The sequence below is a fragment of the Anomaloglossus baeobatrachus genome, chromosome 7 (genome assembly GCF_048569485.1).
Source record: "Anomaloglossus baeobatrachus isolate aAnoBae1 chromosome 7, aAnoBae1.hap1, whole genome shotgun sequence".
Classification (NCBI taxonomy): domain Eukaryota; kingdom Metazoa; phylum Chordata; class Amphibia; order Anura; family Aromobatidae; genus Anomaloglossus; species Anomaloglossus baeobatrachus.
Genome location: NC_134359.1, coordinates 49,676,516 through 49,696,286, shown reverse-complemented (window position 1 = coordinate 49,696,286; position 19,771 = coordinate 49,676,516). Strand labels below are relative to the sequence as shown.

The following is a 19,771-nucleotide window of genomic DNA, read 5'->3' as shown; positions in this document are numbered from 1 at the left end:
CCCGGCTGGGAGCGGCGGCGACAGCAGCTGCGCAGGGAGATCGATGCCCGAGAGGGGTGTAGAGCGGATGTGCATGCCCGCATGAATATGGAAGAGGATCGCCTGCAGCGAGCTACCATTGGGGTCCAGAGCGGTGCACCGTGTGAAGGTGGCACTAGAGCCCCACGAGTGAGAATGGACTGTTAAGCCGCAAAAGGGCAGCAGATGCCCGCAGCACCGTCCCCGTTGGGACCACCTGCTTGTTTGTTGTTTGAAAGTTTTGAAAAATGGAAAAACACTGATTGAACCGAGTTTGTTACCTGATTGTCTTCTGTGATTAGCAACCGGCTGGAGCCGGTACCGTTGTCCCCGTGGGGACCGTTCAAAGTTTAAAAGTGCATGGGAACTGCCATGGACAAGCCCGTGAACTCTGCAGGGCAACCACAAACGTTAGTGGCTTGTAAATATGTTGGGTACCGTTACCGTTTCCGCAATGCCGCCTCCGGAGAGGCAGGTTGGAGGGAGGGCCCTGAGCAGAGCAGGCCAGGGCCCAGCCACCAAGGGGACCGGTGGCTACCCTCTGGAGGGAAGGACAGATCCCGCTCGGGTGACTTGTGCTGGACTGTGGGTCAAGGGGTGCTGCCTGGGTTTTAGGGGCAGCATCAGGGCCAGGTTGCTTGGGTGGGAGAGAGCGGAAACCGTGACCGTACACCGTTGAAACGTTAAAAGTAAATGTGCCTCCCGTCTTGGGAAGAGTTATTGAAATGTATGCTTTGTTTAACCCTGTTATCCCCTTTTTGCAGAAAAATAAAACCGGTGTAGGACGGCAGCCCGCGGACGGTCTGCATTTTGCTAAGGGGGAATGTGTCGCCCTGGGCAAGCCAGGGGACACAGAACACAACCACCACACCCCACATCCCAGGTAGGAACACCACAGTCAAAACACAAACCCTTGTTGCCCTCTTCCAGCAGTCTGTTGATGCACACCAGGGGGTGGGCCAGGCGGTTGGCTCCGCCCACCAAGGAGCTCACAGATCTGGAGGCAGGAAGTTACCAGGCAGAAAGCCCAGGCAGGGCAGGAGTGAAGTCCAGTGAAGGGCTAGAGTGAACAACCAGAAGTGAAAGTAGAAAGGAGAAAGTAGAAAGTGACAGAAAAGCCTGAAGGTCCGTGACTGTGTGTCCGGACGGAACCAGCAAGGTTGACAACGACGGTGGCTGTCCGGAGTGGGACAGTTCGGAGGTTCCTGGAAGGACCCCGTTGGCTGTGTGCCCGGTGGTCTGGAGCAGTGTTCCGAAGGACAGTCAGCACCAGGACAGGGGCCTTTCGGACCCCAGCAGGGCTAGGAGTCGTCAGATCTGCTAAATCCGTTAGTGAAGGGGACGTAGATCTCCCAGCAACAAAGTCCCGATTGACGGCAACAGCCCGACCATTACCGGGGAGACACCGCCACCGCCAAGGCACCAGTTTCCCCAGGGCCAGCGCCTGCGGGCAAAGTGTAGAGCTCCTCCGGCCCAGATTGCAGCCGGGGAGCGGGTAACCGGAGGGAATCCACCGCTACCACCATCAGAACACAAGGTGCAGGGAAGAGTGACAACACCGTTAACTACCGGGAGTGCAGGTGCAACCGTCTGTGGGACCGTCCTACCAGCCGTTGGTTTACCGTACAAACTGTGTCCGTGTCTCAGGCTGAGTGAGTACCACAGTGCCGCAAGGCACAGCGCTGCCCCCGCGTCCCTGCGCCCTCCAGGCCCTACACTTCACATCACTTCACCGGGCCCCGGGATCACCAACCCCTACCCACGGAGGGGCAACACAACACCTGGCTGCTCCCATCACCATCCCCGGGACCCCCACACTGAGCAGCGGTGGTGCCATCACCACAACCGTGGGTGGCGTCACGAACTATAATCCCAACAAACACCCCCCTTTCACTCACGGGCGAGGAGTGTCGCTCGAGACACCCCGGGATCCGGCCCGCAGCTCGAGCCACCAGGAGCAACTGCCGGACCCGAGCAGAAGGGGTGAGCGCGGTGTGCTGACACCCTCCTCCCCGCCCGCGACAGTAGTGACATCCAAAGCCCTCATTACCAGTATAAAAACAGCCAAAATGTCTCCATAGAAATCCCACTGAGGAAGTTTACTTACATCCAGGGGTTTCCACCTTACCCCATTTGGTGTCCCGACATCAGCCACTGCCACTACACTGTTGAATCTATCTTTAAATAAATCTTTAACTAGTGTTATCATCTTATCTCCAGCTTATCATACTGATTTATCGCTCAATCCTTAATCCAGTATATGTGCATCTCTAGATTTGATTCTCTGTGTGGTACTAGTCACAAACTTCACCATCTGGAGGCCTGCTTTTCACAGCTGTTTAAGAAACCTGGTGCTAATGCACCAAGTCGGCAGACAGGCACAAGCCAAAAATAATGGACCCGCAAACTACCGTATTTTCTTGCGTATAAGACAACTGCGCGTATAAGATGGCTCCTCAACTACTCGATTATAAGCCAACCCAAGTAATGTGCCCATAGTTTAGTAATGTGTACTCTAGTAAAGTATCCATCATTTAGTAATGTGTCCTCTAGTAGTGTGGCCATCGTTTAGTAATGTGTCCAATAGTATTGTGCCCATCGTTTAGTAATGTCCTCCTACTGGTCCCCTTCTTGTCACCTATTATGCCATTGTTTACATACAATAAAAATTATACTCACCTCTTCTCTGTTCCCGCAGTGTCCTCAGCTGCTCTTGCAAACCACAGGCACATAGACCCCTCAATGATCTTGTCCGTTGCACGGAGCCGCCACTGCAGGCTACTTTCATGACTTTAATGCAGTTGAATGCTTTGCGACGCCATAAAGCATTCAACTGCAGTAAAGCGCTGACCGCAGCGACGGCGTCCCCGTGTATGGGATGCGATCATGAAGAAGTGCTTCTTTGTGGACCGCAGGCACATAGATCCCTCCATGATCGCGTCCAATACACAGGGCTGCCACTGCTGTTGAATGCTTTGCTCCACCACTGTAAAGCATTCAACTGCAGTAAAGCCATGACGGCAGACAGCAGCACCGCCGTATAAGACGACCCCCGACTTTTGAGAAGATTTTCAGGGGTTAAAATGTTGTCTTATATGCCAGAAAATACAGTACATGTGGTTCCTGAGTCACAGGTTTGGGACTCCTGATCTAGAGACAGGCAGCCATGTTATACATCACCTAGAGATAGGAGGCCATGTTATACATCACATTGTGATAGGCCATGTTATACATTGCCTAGAGACAGGCAGCCATGTTATACATCACCTAGAGATAGGAGGCCATGTTACACGTCACATTGTGATAGGCCATGTTATACATTGCCTAGAGACAGGCAGCCATGTTATACATCACCTAGAGATAGGAGGCCATGTTACACGTCACATTGTGATAGGCAATGTTATACATTGACTAGAGAGACGCAGCCATGTTATACATCACCTAGAGATAGGAGGCCATGTTATACATCACATTGTGATAGGCCATGTTATACATTGCCTAGAGACAGGCAGCCATGTTATACATCACCTAGAGATAGGAGGCCATGTTACACGTCACATTGTGATAGGCCATGTTATACATTGCCTAGAGACAGGCAGCCATGTTATACATCACCTAGAGATAGGAGGCCATGTTATACATCACATTGTGATAGGCCATGTTATACATTGCCTAGAGACAGGCAGCCATGTTATACATCACCTAGAGACAGGCAACCATGTTATACATCACCTAGAGATAGGAGGCCATGTTACACGTCACATTGTGATAGGCCATGTTATACATTGCCTAGAGACAGGCAGCCATTTTATACATCCCCTAGAGACAGGCAACCATGTTATACATCACCTAGAGATAGGAGGCCATGTTATACGTCACATTGTGATAGGCCATGTTATACATTGCCTAGAGACAGGCAGCCATTTTATACATCCCCTAGAGACAGGCAACCATGTTATACATCACCTAGAGATAGGAGGCCATGTTATACGACACATTGTGATAGGCCATGTTATACATTGACTAGAGAGACGCAGTCATGTTATACATCACCTAGAGATAGGAGGCCATGTTTTACGTCATATTGTGATAGGCCATTTTATACATTGACTAGAGACAGGCAGCCATGTTATATATCAACTAGACATAGGAGGCCATGTTACACATCACCTAGAGACAGCCCAACCATGTTATACTGTAATGTGGGCAGAGGCAGTAGTCATGAGCGAGATGAACATCATCCATACCCGGATACGCTACAGGAAAATGGGGGTCCTGGCTGGATGTTTCTGCTACTACCTTGACGATCAATATGACCGCAGGATACCGTTAAATGTGGCAGGTCAGGACTGAGTACAACAGAATAGAATTAATGCACAACATCTCAAAAAGTCTATCAATCTTTAATAATGAAGCCACTCCATTATAGGATAACAACAAAGGAGAACACTAGGAGCATTAAATATCTTATAGTGCAAATATTTTTGTTAATCAAAAAAGTATAAAGAATATTAGAAAAAATACACATTAAAAACAAGGTGCTACATAATGTTATAAGAAAAGGGGGATAAGCCATCCCAAGGTAAGCAGACAACAAACTGTTCCGTACAGGGAAATCAGGGAAGATAACCAATTTAACAACAAAGGGGAAATGGAACATTGAATAAATTGTTTAGACACAGTTGTCACGCTATTTAACCAAAGTATTACTGTCTACAATGGACTCCATGAACCACATTGTCCTAAATAGAGTTCCCAAAAATATATTGCAGTCTCATCCATGGAAAAGATAGCCCCCACAATGTGCCGCTCACTGCCTAAATGGACCTCCGACTCGCATTTTGCGATGTTAGTTGAACGCTTTGTCTCTCCCTGACGAAGCGGTCAACTAACATCGCGAAATGCACGTCGGAGGTCCATTTAGGCAGTGAGCGGCACATTGTTGGGGCTACCTTTTCCATGGGTGAGACTCCCATATACATGACTTCCATTACATGCTACATAACTACAACCATTATAGGAATCTTCCTGTGAGGGTCGTAAGGGTCGATGTGTGTCGGGACGGCCTCTCACAACTACTCTCAACTTTCAGTTGTTTGTGAGGACCCTCTGGCTCAGGTACGTTGATAAGACGCTTCACTAATGTCCTCGAAGTCCATTCGATGAGTGATACACGCTCCATGCTGTGCCACAACATCTTCAGCTCTCCTTAGGTCCCTACATGGCAACACCCTAGCTATTTATCTAGTATAGATTGTATTATTAAGACCCTCATGTGTGCGATAATGAATCCTTCCTTCAGCTTAAGGCCCCGTCACACTAAGCAACATCGCTAGCAACATCGCTGGTAACGAACAACTTTTGTGACGTTGCTAGCGATGTTGCTGTGTGTGACATCCAGCAACAACCTGGCCCCTGCTGTGAGGTCGTTGGTTGTTGCTGAATGTCCTGGGCCATTTTTTAGTTGTTGCTGTCCTGCTGTGAAGCACAGATCGCTGTGTGTGACAGCGACAGCAACAACTAATGTGCAGTGAGCAGGGAGCCAGCTTCTGCTGAGGCTGGTAACTAATGTAAACATCGGGTAACCAAGAAGCCCTGTCCTTGGTTACCCGATATTTACCTTTGATACCAGCCTCCTCCGCTCTCACTGCCTGTGCTGCCGGCTCCTGCTCTGTGCACAGATAGCTGCAGCACACATCAGGTAATTAACCCGATGTGTGCTGTAACTAGGAGAGCAAGGAGCCAGCGCTAAGCATTGTGCGCTGCTCCCTGCTCTGTGCACATTTAGCTGCAGCACACATCGGGTTAATTAACCTGATGTGTGCTGTAACTAGGAGACTGGGGGCTGGTCACTGGTTGCAGATGAGCTCACCAGCAACTCGTGTAGCCACGCTCCAGCGATCCCTGCCAGGTCAGGTTGCTGGTGGGATCGCTAGAGCGTCGCAGTGTGACAGCTCACCAGCAACCTCTTAGCAACTTACCAGCGATCCCTATCGTTGTTGGGATCGCTGGTAAGTTGCTTAGTGTGACTGGACCTTTAGTTCTCTTTAAACTTTCTGGCCTGAGATAAGAACCTCATCCTGCTGCTCACCTGAGCGATAACTAGTCTTTTATCTGGCCGCCACTTACCCTTTGCTTCCCTTTGAATGTACTATCTGATATATGGTGATCCTCCTCTTCACACACAACATAATTTCTATGCAAGTCTGCAAGCAGCAAGACCATAGGTCTGTTACTTCTCAATGCTTATACCTATCTGAATGAATAAACAAGAAGCTACTTCCTCTGTGCCCACAAATATGGAGAGAGAAGAGTTAATAAACCACCGTGCCATAGAAAGGAGGATCCATGTAGAAGGAATGATTTTATATGTCTACACGTTTCAAAGCCTTATGGCTTCTTCCTCAGGACAAATCATATACGATTTGTCCTGAGGAAGAAGCCATAAGGCTTTGAAATGCGTAGATATATAAAATCATTCCTTTTACATGAATCTTCCTTTCTACGGCAGCGCGGTTTATTAACCCTTTTCTCTCCATATTTGAACTGCATCTCCACGTGGATTCTGCTGCAGCAGTATTTACGCCATTACAGTGGTTATGACTCTCACAACCGCACCAGGTGAGTCTACCCTCACCTTTACTAACAGTGTTTTAGGATAAGACCCTATTTGCGCTTACTGTCTCTTCCAGCACTTTTAAGCGTTGTATCCTCTGTGCGCACGTAATTCATCAAAAGCTGGGCCGGTCCCCAACTATTAACCTTGTCTACTACATACTCACAGTTGGTGGGCACAAAATAGATAAAACTACATTTTAAACATAGCATTGCATTATATAATCACAGGGTCTTCAAGGGGGGATGTGGGCAGCTTCTATACTCACTTACAATACATCACCTAACAACAGGAAGCCATGTTATATATCAACTAGAGAGAAGCAGCAATATTATACTTCAGCTACGGAAAGACAGCCATGTTATATGTCAGCTAGAGATAGAAGGCCATTTTATATATTACTTAGAGAAAGGCAGCCATGTTATATATCAGAGTAGCAAGCCGGGGTACAGAAATATAAAATTTAACTTTTAATAAATTTCCTTAAAAGGAAGCAAGAGATCCTTACTTCGTATAAAATGTTATCATAAAAAATGCCAGCCTAACAACAATTCCCCTTCAGCATGAGGAAAGTGGGGTTAACAAATAGCCAGAAAAAAAATTCCTAAAGATAACAAAGCTGTGGTATGCTAACCTATGCAATCTGTAAGCAAGGGTAGCTACCAGCAGTGAACTGGACTAGTACAGTACCACAGGGTCCAGAAAACACTGACTTAAGAAAAATGGAATGGTCTCACCCAAACGAATATGATCCATCCACCTTCAAAAAAGGATCCTCAAAACATCCTGGGCGTCCCAATGGTCCTTAACTGGACAGATCATTTGGTCCCCTTATTCTAGAGTTGAGGTCCTGGTGTCCCTGTTCTCCTAGGAGAACAGGGACACCAGGACCTCAACCAGCACCTCAACTCTAGAATAAGGGGACCAAATGATCTGTCCAGTTAAGGACCATTGGGACGCCCAGGATGTTTTGAGGATCCTTTTTTGAAGGTGGATGGATCATATTCGTTTGGGTGAGACCATTCCATTTTTCTTAAGTCAGTGTTTTCTGGACCCTGTGGTACTGTACTAGTCCAGTTCACTGCTGGTAGCTACCCTTGCTTACAGATTGCATAGGTTAGCATACCACAGCTTTGTTATCTTTAGGAATTTTTTTTCTGGCTATTTGTTAACCCCACTTTCCTCATGCTGAAGGGGAATTGTTGTTAGGCTGGCATTTTTTATGATAACATTTTATACGAAGTAAGGATCTCTTGCTTCCTTTTAAGGAAATTTATTAAAAATTAAATTTTATATTTCTGTACCCCGGCTTGCTACTCTGATTTATTTTTTGATTGTGGTACTATACCAGTGGCTAGTCTTATTCATGTTATATATCACCAACAGACAGGTAGCCATGTTATGTATCACCTAGAGACTGGAAGCCATGTTATACTTCATAAGAAACACGCTACCATGTTTTGTATGCCAAAGCCACAAGCAGTTATGTTATACATCACCTGGAGACAGGCAGCCATGTTATATATCACCTAGAGGCAGGAAGCCATGTTGTGTATCATCTAGAGACTGTAAGCTATGTTATACTTTATAAGAAACATGCCATGTTATGCATGCCCTAGCGACAGTCAGTCATGTTATACATCACCTAGATACAGGCAGCCATGTTATACATCACCTAGAGACAGGCAGCCATGTTATATATCACCTAGATACAGGCAGCCATGTTATATATTACCTAGATACAGGCAGCCATGTTATATATCACCTAGAGACAGGAAGTCATGTTATATATTACCTAGAGATAAGAAGTTATATAATACATCCCCTAGAGATAGGCAGCCATGTTATACATTACCTGGAGACAGGCAGCCATGTTATACATCACCTAAAGACAGGCAGCCATGTTATATATTACCTAGATACAGGCAGTCATGTTATATATTACCTAGATACAGGCAGTCATGTTATACATCACCTAGAGACAGGAAGCCATGTTATATATTACCTAGATACAGGCAGTCATGTTATACATCACCTAGAGACAGGAAGTCATGTTATATATTACCTAGATACAGGCAGCCATGTTATATATTACCTAGAGACAGGAAGTCATGTTATATATTACCTAGATACAGGCAGTCATGTTATACATTACCTAGATACAGGCAGCCATGTTATACATCACCTAGAGACAGGAAGTCATGTTATATATTACCTAGATACAGGCAGTCATGTTATACATCACCTAGAGACAGGAAGTCATGTTATATATTACCTAGAGATAAGAAGTTATATAATACATCCCCTAGAGATAGGCAGCCATGTTATACATTACCTGAAGACAGGCAGTCATGTTATACATCACCTAGAGACAGGAAGTCATGTTATATATTACCTAGATACAGGCAGTCATGTTATACATCACCTAGAGACAGGAAGTCATGTTATATATTACCTAGATACAGGCAGCCATGTTATATATTACCTAGAGACAGGAAGTCATGTTATATATTACCTAGATACAGGCAGTCATGTTATACATTACCTAGATACAGGCAGCCATGTTATACATCACCTAGAGACAGGAAGTCATGTTATATATTACCTAGATACAGGCAGCCATGTTATACATCACCTAGAGACAGGAAGTCATGTTATATATTACCTAGAGATAAGAAGTTATATAATACATCCCCTAGAGATAGGCAGCCATGTTATACATTACCTGGAGACAGGCAGCCATGTTATACATCACCAAGACACAAGCAGCCATGTTATCTATCACTGACAGACAGGAAGCCATGTTATATATCCCTTAGTGACAGTTAATTGTGTTATATATCCCTTAGAGACAGGTGACCATGTTATGCATCTCAAAAAACATAGCAGAAAAAATGCAGCCATATTTATCAACGCAGATCACAAAACTATTGCATCATCAATGCATATCCCCTTGATAAAGGCAAAGACAACACAAGTGCACATTAATGATGAAACTACCACTCACACCTACCAACTCATAGAGAGTGGATACCTAGGTTTCTAAATACCCATGGATAAGGCTTGTGTAGGGTCACAGGTCACTGGTTATGGTGGTAACTCCCTTTTTTTTACTTCTTTATAATGAGGAAAATGTAGTCCAATGTCTGCACAACTTTCGCCCCCAGTTGACCTTTTTTATGGCGAGATCCATCTTTTATGGTGGACAAAATAGCATTATTTTTACTGTGCTATTGTGTCCAACATAAAAGATAGACACCAGCTGCAGACTTTAGGCTCTGTGCGCACTAGTGCGTTTTACCCGCGGATTTACCCGCGGATTTGCCGCGGAAATTTCTTGAGAAATGTCTGCAATCTTTGTGCAGACATTTCCCAGCAAATTCTATGAGAAAAAAAAATAGCTGTGCGCACTGTGCGGATTTTTATCAAGAAATTTCCTTGAGAAGAATTTCTCGAGAAAATTTCTTGAGAAAATGAGCATGTCAAATCTTTTCCGCAGGTACCCTGTGGATTTCGGCAGTACAGCCTGCAAAATTCGCAGGGAACCACCCGCGGGAAAATCGCGGCAAATTCGCGGCTATTCCGCGGCTAATCCGCGGCTAATCCGCATGCGGATTTGATACGGATTTTTTCCGGAGGTCCGGAAATCTTTCACTCCCAGAAGTTTCTCAAGAAATTTTCTTGAGAAACTTCACATTTCTAGTGCGCACATAGCCTAAGAGTCTATTTGCTTCATTGCATTTAATGGCTCAGTCTGGGTTTCTTCTGAATCCTATTTTTCGAAGCTCCAGACAGACTCCCCCAATGGAGCCAGCAGAGGAGGCTCAAACATGGTGGGAAAAGAGCCTACATCATAGCCATGAAACGGAGAAGCATGAACGTTCTGTAAACAGCTTTAAATAGTACACTATTTTATCCCTTTCATGCAAACTTTTGCTCCCTTTATGCACATAGATTTAAAATTAAAAAAATCCGACCTAGATTCAGATAAGTAAACCCTCCATAGTAGTTTAGGTCTTCCCTGGTTAGTTTCTTCAAAAAGTTCATACAGGTTACATTTCTCTACATGATATATTTTATTCCCTCCACTTGCAGGTCTACCTCAGCAAAATGGTGGAGATTCCTAGGGACTACTTAAAAAGTCATATATATGTTTTGAGAATATTGGGTTGGCTAGAAGAACTACTGGCCCGAGATTGCTGAATTCAAGAAAACTTATATACAGTATGTGTGTCGCCCTGGGCAAGCCAGGGGACACAGGTCACACACCACCGCACCCCACATCCCAGGTAGGCACACCTAAGCTGAACCAAAAATCCTTGTTGCCTTCCTCCAGGAGTCTGATGATGCACACCAGGGGGTGGGCCAGGCGGTTGGCTCCGCCCACCAAGGAGCTCACAGCTCTGGAGGCAGGAAGTGTCAGGCTGATTAGCCCAGGCAGGGCTTGAGTAGAGAAGCAGATGAGCCCAGGGTGAGCCTGTGTCAACAGCAGGGTAGCCCGGGTAGGGCTAGAGTAAACAGCAGAGAAGTGAAAGTGAAGGAAAGAAAAGTGGAAAAGGAGGAAAGCAAGAAGTGGTGACAGAGCAGAGTGTGCAAGCCTGAGAGCCCAGCTTTGTGTAGGGCCAGAACAGCAAGGTCAGCGACGGCGGTGACTGTCTGGAGGGGGACCGTTTGGAAGTTCCTGGAAGGACCCCGTTGGCTGTGTGCCCGGTGGTCTGGAGCAGTGTTCCGAAAGACAGTCAGCACCAGGGCAGGGGCCTCTCGGACCCCGGCAAGGCTAGGAGTCGCCAAATTTGCCGAATCCGTCAGTGAAGGGGACGTAGATTCCCCCAACAACCAAGTCCCGATTGAAGGCAACAGCCCAACCCGTACAACAGAGGCACCGCCACCGCCAGGGCACCAGTCTCTGAGGGCCAGCGCCTGCGGGCAAAGTGTAGTGCTCCTCCGGCCCAGCTTGAAGCCGGGGAGCGGGTTACCGGTGGGGACCCATCGCAACTATCCGTACATACAGGTGCAAGGAAGAGGGACATCACCGTCACCTACCGGGAAAGCAAAGCAGCCGTCTGTGGGACCGTCCTACCAGCCGTTTGGTTTACCGTACAAACTGTGTCCAAGTCTCAGGCTGAGTGAGTACCACAGTGCCGCAAGGCACAGCGCTGCCCCCGCGTCCCTGCGCCCACCAAGCCCTGCACCGGGCCCCGGGATCACCAACCCCTACCCACGGAGGGGCAACACAACACCTGGCTGCTCCCCATCACCATCCCCGGGATCCCCGCATTGAGCAGCGGTGGTGCTACACATCACCACAACCGTGGGTGGCGTCACGGACATTATCCCAACATCCCAAAACCCCCCTTTCACTCACGGGCGAGGAGAGCCGCTCAAGAAACCCCCGGGATCCGGCCCACGGCTCGAGCCACCACTGAGCAGCCGCCGGACCCGAGCAGAAGGGGTGAGCGCGGTGTGCTGACACCCTCCTCCCCGCCCGCGACATATGCACTTCAAAAACTTTACACCATAAGAATTTTTTTATTTGTATTTGTAGTTGATTTCTCAGCTACTGTTGCTAATTGTAATTTATAAACCTCTTATATTATTCCAACAACTACATTATCTCATCTGATGCCATTTTCATAGGATAGGTGACCAATGTCTGACATTTGAAGGTCCCATGGGCAGAACCCAGATCTATTTCTGCCTGGAACAGAAAGCTAACCATGCATGCACGGTTATCTCCATCTGTTTGTATTGGCGTTACCAAATTTCCCAATACACTTGCATGGAAATTTTCTAAACTGCAATACAATTGAAATTGAAGAATCTTGCATGTGTGGTAATTAGTGATGAGCGACCACTACCATGCTCAGGTGCTCGTAACTTGTGATGAGCGAGCACTACCATGCTCGGGTGCTCTGTACTCGTAACTAGTGATGAGAGCACTACCATGCTCGGGTGCTCAGTACTCGTAACTAATGATGAGCGAGCACTACCATGCTCGGGTGCTCAGTACTCGTAACTAGTGATGAGCGAGCACTACCATGCTTGGGTGCTCAGTACTCGTAACTAGTGATGAGTGAGCACTACCATGCTTGGGTGCTCAGTACTCGTAACTAGTGATGAGTGAGCACTACCATGCTCGAGTGCTAGATACTCGTAACTAGTGATGAGCGAGCACTACCATGCTCGGGTGCTCGGTACTCATGACTAGTGATGAGTGAGCACTACCATGCTCGGGTGCTCAGTACTCGTAACTAGTGATGAGCGAGCACTACCATGCTCGGGTGCTCAGTACTCGTAACTAGTGATGAGCGGGCACTACCATGCTCAGGTGCTCAGTACTCGTAACTAGTGATGAGTGGACGCTACCATGCTCGGGTGCTCAGTACTCGTAACTAGTGATGAGCGGGCACTACCATGCTCGGGTGCTCAGTACTCGTAACTAGTGATGAGTGGGCGCTACCATGCTTGGGTGCTCGGTACTTGTAACTAGTGATGAGCGAGCACTACCATGCTTGGGTGCTCAGTACTCGTAACTAGTGATGAGTGAGCACTACCATGCTCAGGTGCTCGGTACTCGTAACTAGTAATGAGTGAGCACTACCATGCTCGGGTGCTCGGTACTCGTAACTAGTGATGAGTGAGCACTACCATGCTCAAGTGCTTGGTACTCATCAATAGTGATGAGCGAGCACTGCAATACTTGGGTGCATGGTACACGAAATGAGCACGTTAGACACGACTTGAATACCAAGTATGATGGAAACAGGACCATTTTTTCTGAAAGATCTTCTGGAAAAGTTCTCGATTTTTCCTATTGACTTCCATTATACTCGGTACTCGAATCACACCCATCCGAGCGTCCGACCTGCTCATTTCGAGTACTGAGCGCCCGAGCATGGTAGTGCTCACTCATCACCAGTAGCAACCTTTCCATTTCAGATAACAACAATGTGGCCCCATTCTAGAGATAGATCTCCTTTTTGATAAATCTAAAAGCCGTGTTAAAGTGTCGTCCATTTTTGCTGTAATATTTTTTCTTTTCTTTTTTCGCTATGATGCATTGCAAATAAAAATAAAAATTTGCAGATATTGTTCATTTGAACTGTCCTGCTGTTTTGTGTATACAGTTTCTACGTAGGCTGATGTGTCTCCATGGTAAAAGTGTACAAACAACTTCTACATAGTCTGGTCCTGTTTTTTTGCTGCCTCTTACTCATATGCTTTCAGAAAGTTAGCGAAAAATAGCTGTCTTATTCTTTGCTTGTTGATATACTTGTGTAATGTCATGTATAACCTTTCATATTTTCAGCCACTGTCCATCATGGTTCAACATTTTACAAGTTTTTGCCAATACTTCACTCCTTTTAGTTTATATATTTAGTATAGAATTGTCCAAGATTTCTATGAAGCACAAAGATTAAACAAACACTATTTGAGTCCCCTGTCGATTCAGAGCAGACGTTCCGGTTGCCTTCTGCTGGTTTCTGTTTACAGTCCGCCAGGAATGGTGTGCAATACTGGCATGTGACCACTGCAGCCAATCACGTCCTCAGTAATCACATGTCATCCTCATTGGCATCACTGTACTATATTTGCTTTTAATTTGATTGTTTCTTTTTTTATTCCTGTAACCCTAAAACTAACACTTTTCTGTTTTCTTTCTGTCTAGACCTTTATAGTATTGAATAGAGGGAAGACACTCTTCCGCTTTAGTGCCACGTCTGCCTTGTACATTTTAACTCCCTTCAACCCCGTTAGAAGATATTCAATAAAGATTTTGGTACATTCATATCCTTTACTAATACTTACAATTCATCCATAACTGCGACTTTAAAATGTGAATCTATAACTATAAGGTATTATATATATATATTTATATATATACATATATATATATATATATATATATATACTTTTATTTATATATATATATATATATATATATATATATATACTTTTATTTATTTATATATATATATATATATATATATATATATCTACTGTATGTGTATATATATATATATATATATATATATATATATATATATAAATATATATAAATATATATGTGGGTTTTTTTATTTTTTTTTTTTAAACATAAAGGCTTGTTCACACAACTTTTTTTATGCAGCAAAAATCTTATTCACACGGTGCATTTTTTTTATTTTTTGTACTTTCTAAAAAAAATACAGAAGAAAATTTCTTTCTAAAGAAGAAATACATAAAGAAGCATAAAAAGGCTGTACAGAATGCATAAAAAAATGCACCAAACATTACTATTTTTTTTGACCAGTAACAAATATAAAAACAAATGTGCATAAAAATGGAAAAAAAAATGTACAAAATAATTATTCAAAATATCTACAAAAAGTATTTAAACATGTTCTGCTCTAATTTTGAAAAATGTCCATCATTTTTATTGTTTTTCTATTATCTTTTTGATGTTAACTACTCTAATTCTTTATATTGTCTGTGTCCTTCTTGTCTATTTTTATTGTGTGATTATTATTATTATTAGATAGTTATAATTGACAAGCCAGCTAATATGTATTTATTCTATCCATATAATTATTTACCAATTGTATTAGTCTACTATTTGACCTAATGATCTTGAAAAACAATTTATAGATGAATGTCTGCCAAACTAAGCCACACACCAACCAGCTAATAATTGTCCTGATTCGTAAGTAACCAGTACTAGAAATCTAGCAATACATTTATATTTCAATTTTAATATAATCAAAAAATGACTTTTTTTAGTGATACGTGTTGTTGAGTTTTTGTTTTTTTTGGCTGTGTTTTGTTTATTTTTTTTTAGATCATGATCTGTATTAAAAAATAGTAATCTTGCAGTTTTCACATGGGCCACTGGGGCTTTTTTAGATAACTAATTACTGTCCTTCGAGGAAGAATGTTCATTAGGCTCCTTACAAGTAGAGGCAAGATTACAATTACAGGATTACAGTTTATTGAATCTTCTCAGTGAGAGGAACAAAATTATAATCTTGTGATACCTTTTAATGGCTAACTAAAATAAAATAAAGCGATGTTACAAAGCAAGCTTTCGAGACATCTCAGGTCCCTTCATCAGGCTGGTATGACAAAATATCTGAAGAATCCATACCATGTCATACCATGCCTGATGAAGGGACCTGAGATGTCTCGAAAGCTTGCTTTGTAACATCGCTTTATTTTATTTTAGTTAGCCATTAAAAGGTATCACAAGATTATAATTTTGTTCCTCTCTCTGAGAAGATTCAATAATTTTTCAACTGGCTAACACGGTACCAAAACCTTTTCACAGGATTACAGGTAACACCCTTATACACAGCTGATAACATAGGATCCACTATTCAGCTCCCCTGCTCTAACTCCCTTCATAATGATATTTTAACATGCTCATTAGATGCTTCAATTCAAAAGATGGTGTCACGATGTAATTGGGGCTCCTAGGCTGACCCCTAAGGGGTACTTTGCACGTTGCAACATCGCTACTGCAATATCGTCGGGGTCAAATCGAAAGTGATGTACATCCGGCGCCGGTAACGACGTCGCAACGTGTAAAGCCTAGGAGAAAAGATGAACGAGCATGAAACAGTCAAAAATCGGTGATCTGTGTCACGTTGGTCATTTTCATAATGTCGGTGTGTCCGCAGGTACGATGTTGTTTGTCGTTCCTGCAGCTCCACACATCGCTGTGTGTGAAGCCGCAGGAGCGACAAACATCTCCTTACCTGCGTCCCCGTCCACTGGCAATGCGGAAGGGAGAAGGTGGGCGGGATGTTTACATCCCGCTCATCTCCACCCCTCCAGTTTTATTGGCCGGCCGATTAGTGACGTCACGGTGACGCCGAACGCACCGCCACCTTGAAGGAGGCATTCTTCGGCAGTCACAGCGACTTTGCCAACCAGGTAAGTGCGTGTGAAGCTGCCGTAGCGATAATGTTTGCTACGGCAGCTATCACAAAATATCGCATGTGCTACGGGGGCGGGTACTATCGCGCTCGGCATTGCTATCATCGGTTAGCGATGTTGCAGTGTGCAAAGTACCCTTAAGACTGGGACTCCTGCGCTGTCTCTTATCTCGGAGGTAGTCTCAATGGTAGTCAGGCTTGAGCCTCCAGTGTGGCCCTGTCTCCTGTCCAAGTCCTGATACTACTTCCCCCACCCAGTGAGCGGGCCAGAAACCCAGTACACAAAACCCTATAAATAGGCACAGACAAGGGTAAACGAAAACTCGCACACACTGCATTTAAACACAAAGGGGGGACAGTATGTGAACTGAGGAGTAAAGCAAAAGGGGTAGGGTATTAAGACACAAGGGGAGGACTCACACTCTACACAAAACTGCGTAGATCAACATGTAAGAGGAAAACCACAGGAACCAGGAAGCAAAGCTATATCCGGCACTCAGACCCAAAATTCAGAACCTTATAAAGGCTGGAGATGGTGATCAGCAGCCGGAGCTCCCAGCAGCTGATCACAGGCCAGCATGAATTAACTCCCGCTGTACTGGAGAGGAGTGAAGCCAGAACCAGCTGATGCCCATGACAGGCTGTGAAACTATCCCAGAATACCAGGCAGTTTGTCAGAACTCTGCAGTGTGAACAGAGTCTGACAATGCCATCACACCCAGCAAGTGCAACGCAGGACACTGCACAACAGATGGTGTCAGGGGTGTGACCATTGCTGTTAATGTACATGTGTTATTTCCTGAAACAACAGGAAGTTAGAGTGTAAATATTTGCTAGTGGCTACTGGGAAAATAGCAAGATTTCAAATGTTTATTTTTAATACAGAATAAGTTACAGGGAAAAAATTGACAAATTAAAAAAGATAAAGATGCATTTAACACAAAAATCTGATTTAAACAACAGGTTGTTTTCTGATGCTAACTGCCCTTTAAGTGCAAACTTACTCCTGTTGAGTAGAATGCCAGTTCTCCCTGAGAAAATCTGCAGACTGCAAGTTATAATATCTATAAATTTGCATTAAAAAAGTTTTTTTTTCCAAGGTCAACCACTTTTTGTATGCAAATGTATTGTTTTCCTGGTTTTGGTCAAGGTTCATAGAATTCATATTCTAAATTCAACTGAGAAAATCCATCAGAGTCTACATAAACATAGAGCATTAGATGCCTGCTGAACAGAAGATTTCCATTTTTTACTTTAAATTTACATAAATTACCACTTGATATGTGTAGACAGTTTTTGAGGGGTGTTCAAAAACAAGTTTTTCAAGTGGCAACTGTTTCAAGTGTAGCACCGGAGTCCCTGCATTGCTCTTCCTAGTAGGGACACCATCTTACTCATTGCCATGGACAGCCTGGCTTAAGTGCGGTCCTCAACGTGGTTCTTCCCTGATTACTCCTCCCAGGGCCTATGCACACCCCACAGGTCCTCTGGGAGAGCGCCTAAGGTGTGCACACGCATAGCTGCCCTTCTCTTAAAGGGCCAGTGCGCCATTTCCTGCAAATTCCTCTCAGCCTATTGCTGGCTGAGAAGCACAAGGTGCTTAGGGCACTCTCCCACTAGGGGAGGTGCCTGAGCAACGTTGTTAATTAGAGTTTAGCTCCCTAGCTAACTAGTTGTTCGTGTCCGTACCAGTGTACATTTTCCTATTCCAGTTCCCCCATCTTGTCGGTAGCCTCGGTACTTGTCCATCCTGGCCTTGCTATCCTCAGCCATCCCTGTGGTCCCTTTCTACATTAGTGACTCTGCCTGTCCGTCCTGGCCATATTCTCTCCCTCAGAAAACCCGGTGATCCCTGTCTACACTAGAGACTCTGCCTGTCTGCACCTGTGTTGGTCCTTGTCTTGAGAGTCAGCTGCCACAGTCCCGGTCACTGCCCTGGGAGTGGCACCTGGCATCTGTCTCTCGGTGGGTGCTTAGTCAATCTCTTGCCATGAAAGGGTAAGCCCGGGTCCCCTCTGTGGTCCATTGGGTCCACTCCTGCTCCCTGCCTTACCATCTCCAGCAGCGAGCATTACATCAAGAAAGACTCCTTCATTTTTGGGGGGAGAGAAGGAGTTTTTTGTTTCCGGAAACAATCTTGAAGCATTTTGGAAGAGTTTTGTGTTTTTTATTGCTGGAGCTTTTTTGCTGCCTTTTGATTAGACAGTGCATAGTTTTGAGACCTTTTCTATCAGGAGACCCTTCAAGGAAGTGATAAGAAAATTTTAATTTTCTACAGTGTTTTTCAAAACCTTGAGCAGAAAAAAATGCTCGAAAAACTGAACATATGAACAGCAAAGTGCTTTTACAACAGAAATGTATGAGTCTTTTAAGTCATTAAAGCAAATTTTCAATCATTTTTTGAACCCACTCTTCAAAAAACTGAAAAAACAAAACAAAAACCTCTATTTGCACTTAGCCTTAAAGAGCATTTCCATGCTGCACATAAAAATGGTTATGTGTTTTAAGGAAATCTATTTGCAGGATTATGCTACCCCATCTGAATGCACCATGATGAAGGGACAGGGACCCCTTATTTTACTTATTTTACAATGTGTTGCAGCTTTGATTAAACCCTGTTTTCTATGCTTCAGATGTAACAGTCCTCTGGATGATGAACTGTGTATAACCCCGCCCACACCACTGATTGGTAGATTTATGTGTATGCTGTTCATATGCAGAAAGCGGCCAATCAGTGGTGTGGGTGGGTCAAGACTACCTGGCAGCATGTTTACTAGTCCTCCAAAATATTCTTCTCCTCTTAAAACTGTGATTTTTATCAAACCTATAGCTAGTAGCCCAGAAAGTGACACATCGCTGGAATCAGGGCTTTTTCACCTACATCATGCTGCTCTCAGATTCCATAGCAAAAACCTGCAACAGATTCTCTTTGATAAATAAGACTTTGGAGCATCTGGAAAAGTTTAATTCAAAATGGCTACCAAAATGAAATTGAACTATGCCAATATCTCTATAAATAAATAATTTGGGTTGAAATCCTCGTTCAAATTTTTGGGAATGTTCTTCTGCCTCTGATTTTTTTCTAAATTCTCTTTCAAGTTTTTGGGCATGTTCTTGTACCTCTGATTTTTTTTATTTTGTTTCCGATGCCTGTAAGGCGTTACCTTTTCTGTTGATGTAATCAGTCATTAGTGAAAGTCTTGATTTATGACAGTCTAACAAT

General features: G+C 44.3%; 1 protein-coding gene across 5 annotated transcripts in view; it reads left to right on the top strand.

Annotated features, from left to right (window-relative positions):
- The window catches only part of LOC142245033 (sodium channel protein type 2 subunit alpha-like), a 295,688-nt gene that overhangs the window by 93,711 nt on the left and 182,206 nt on the right, over nt 1-19,771 (top strand). For all 5 annotated transcript variants that reach the window (XM_075317276.1, XM_075317273.1, XM_075317275.1 and 2 more), the window contains exon 3: nt 14,304-14,424. In XM_075317276.1, coding sequence (XP_075173391.1) covers nt 14,304-14,424 — 121 coding nt within the window. The remainder of the gene's footprint in view (nt 1-14,303; nt 14,425-19,771) is intronic.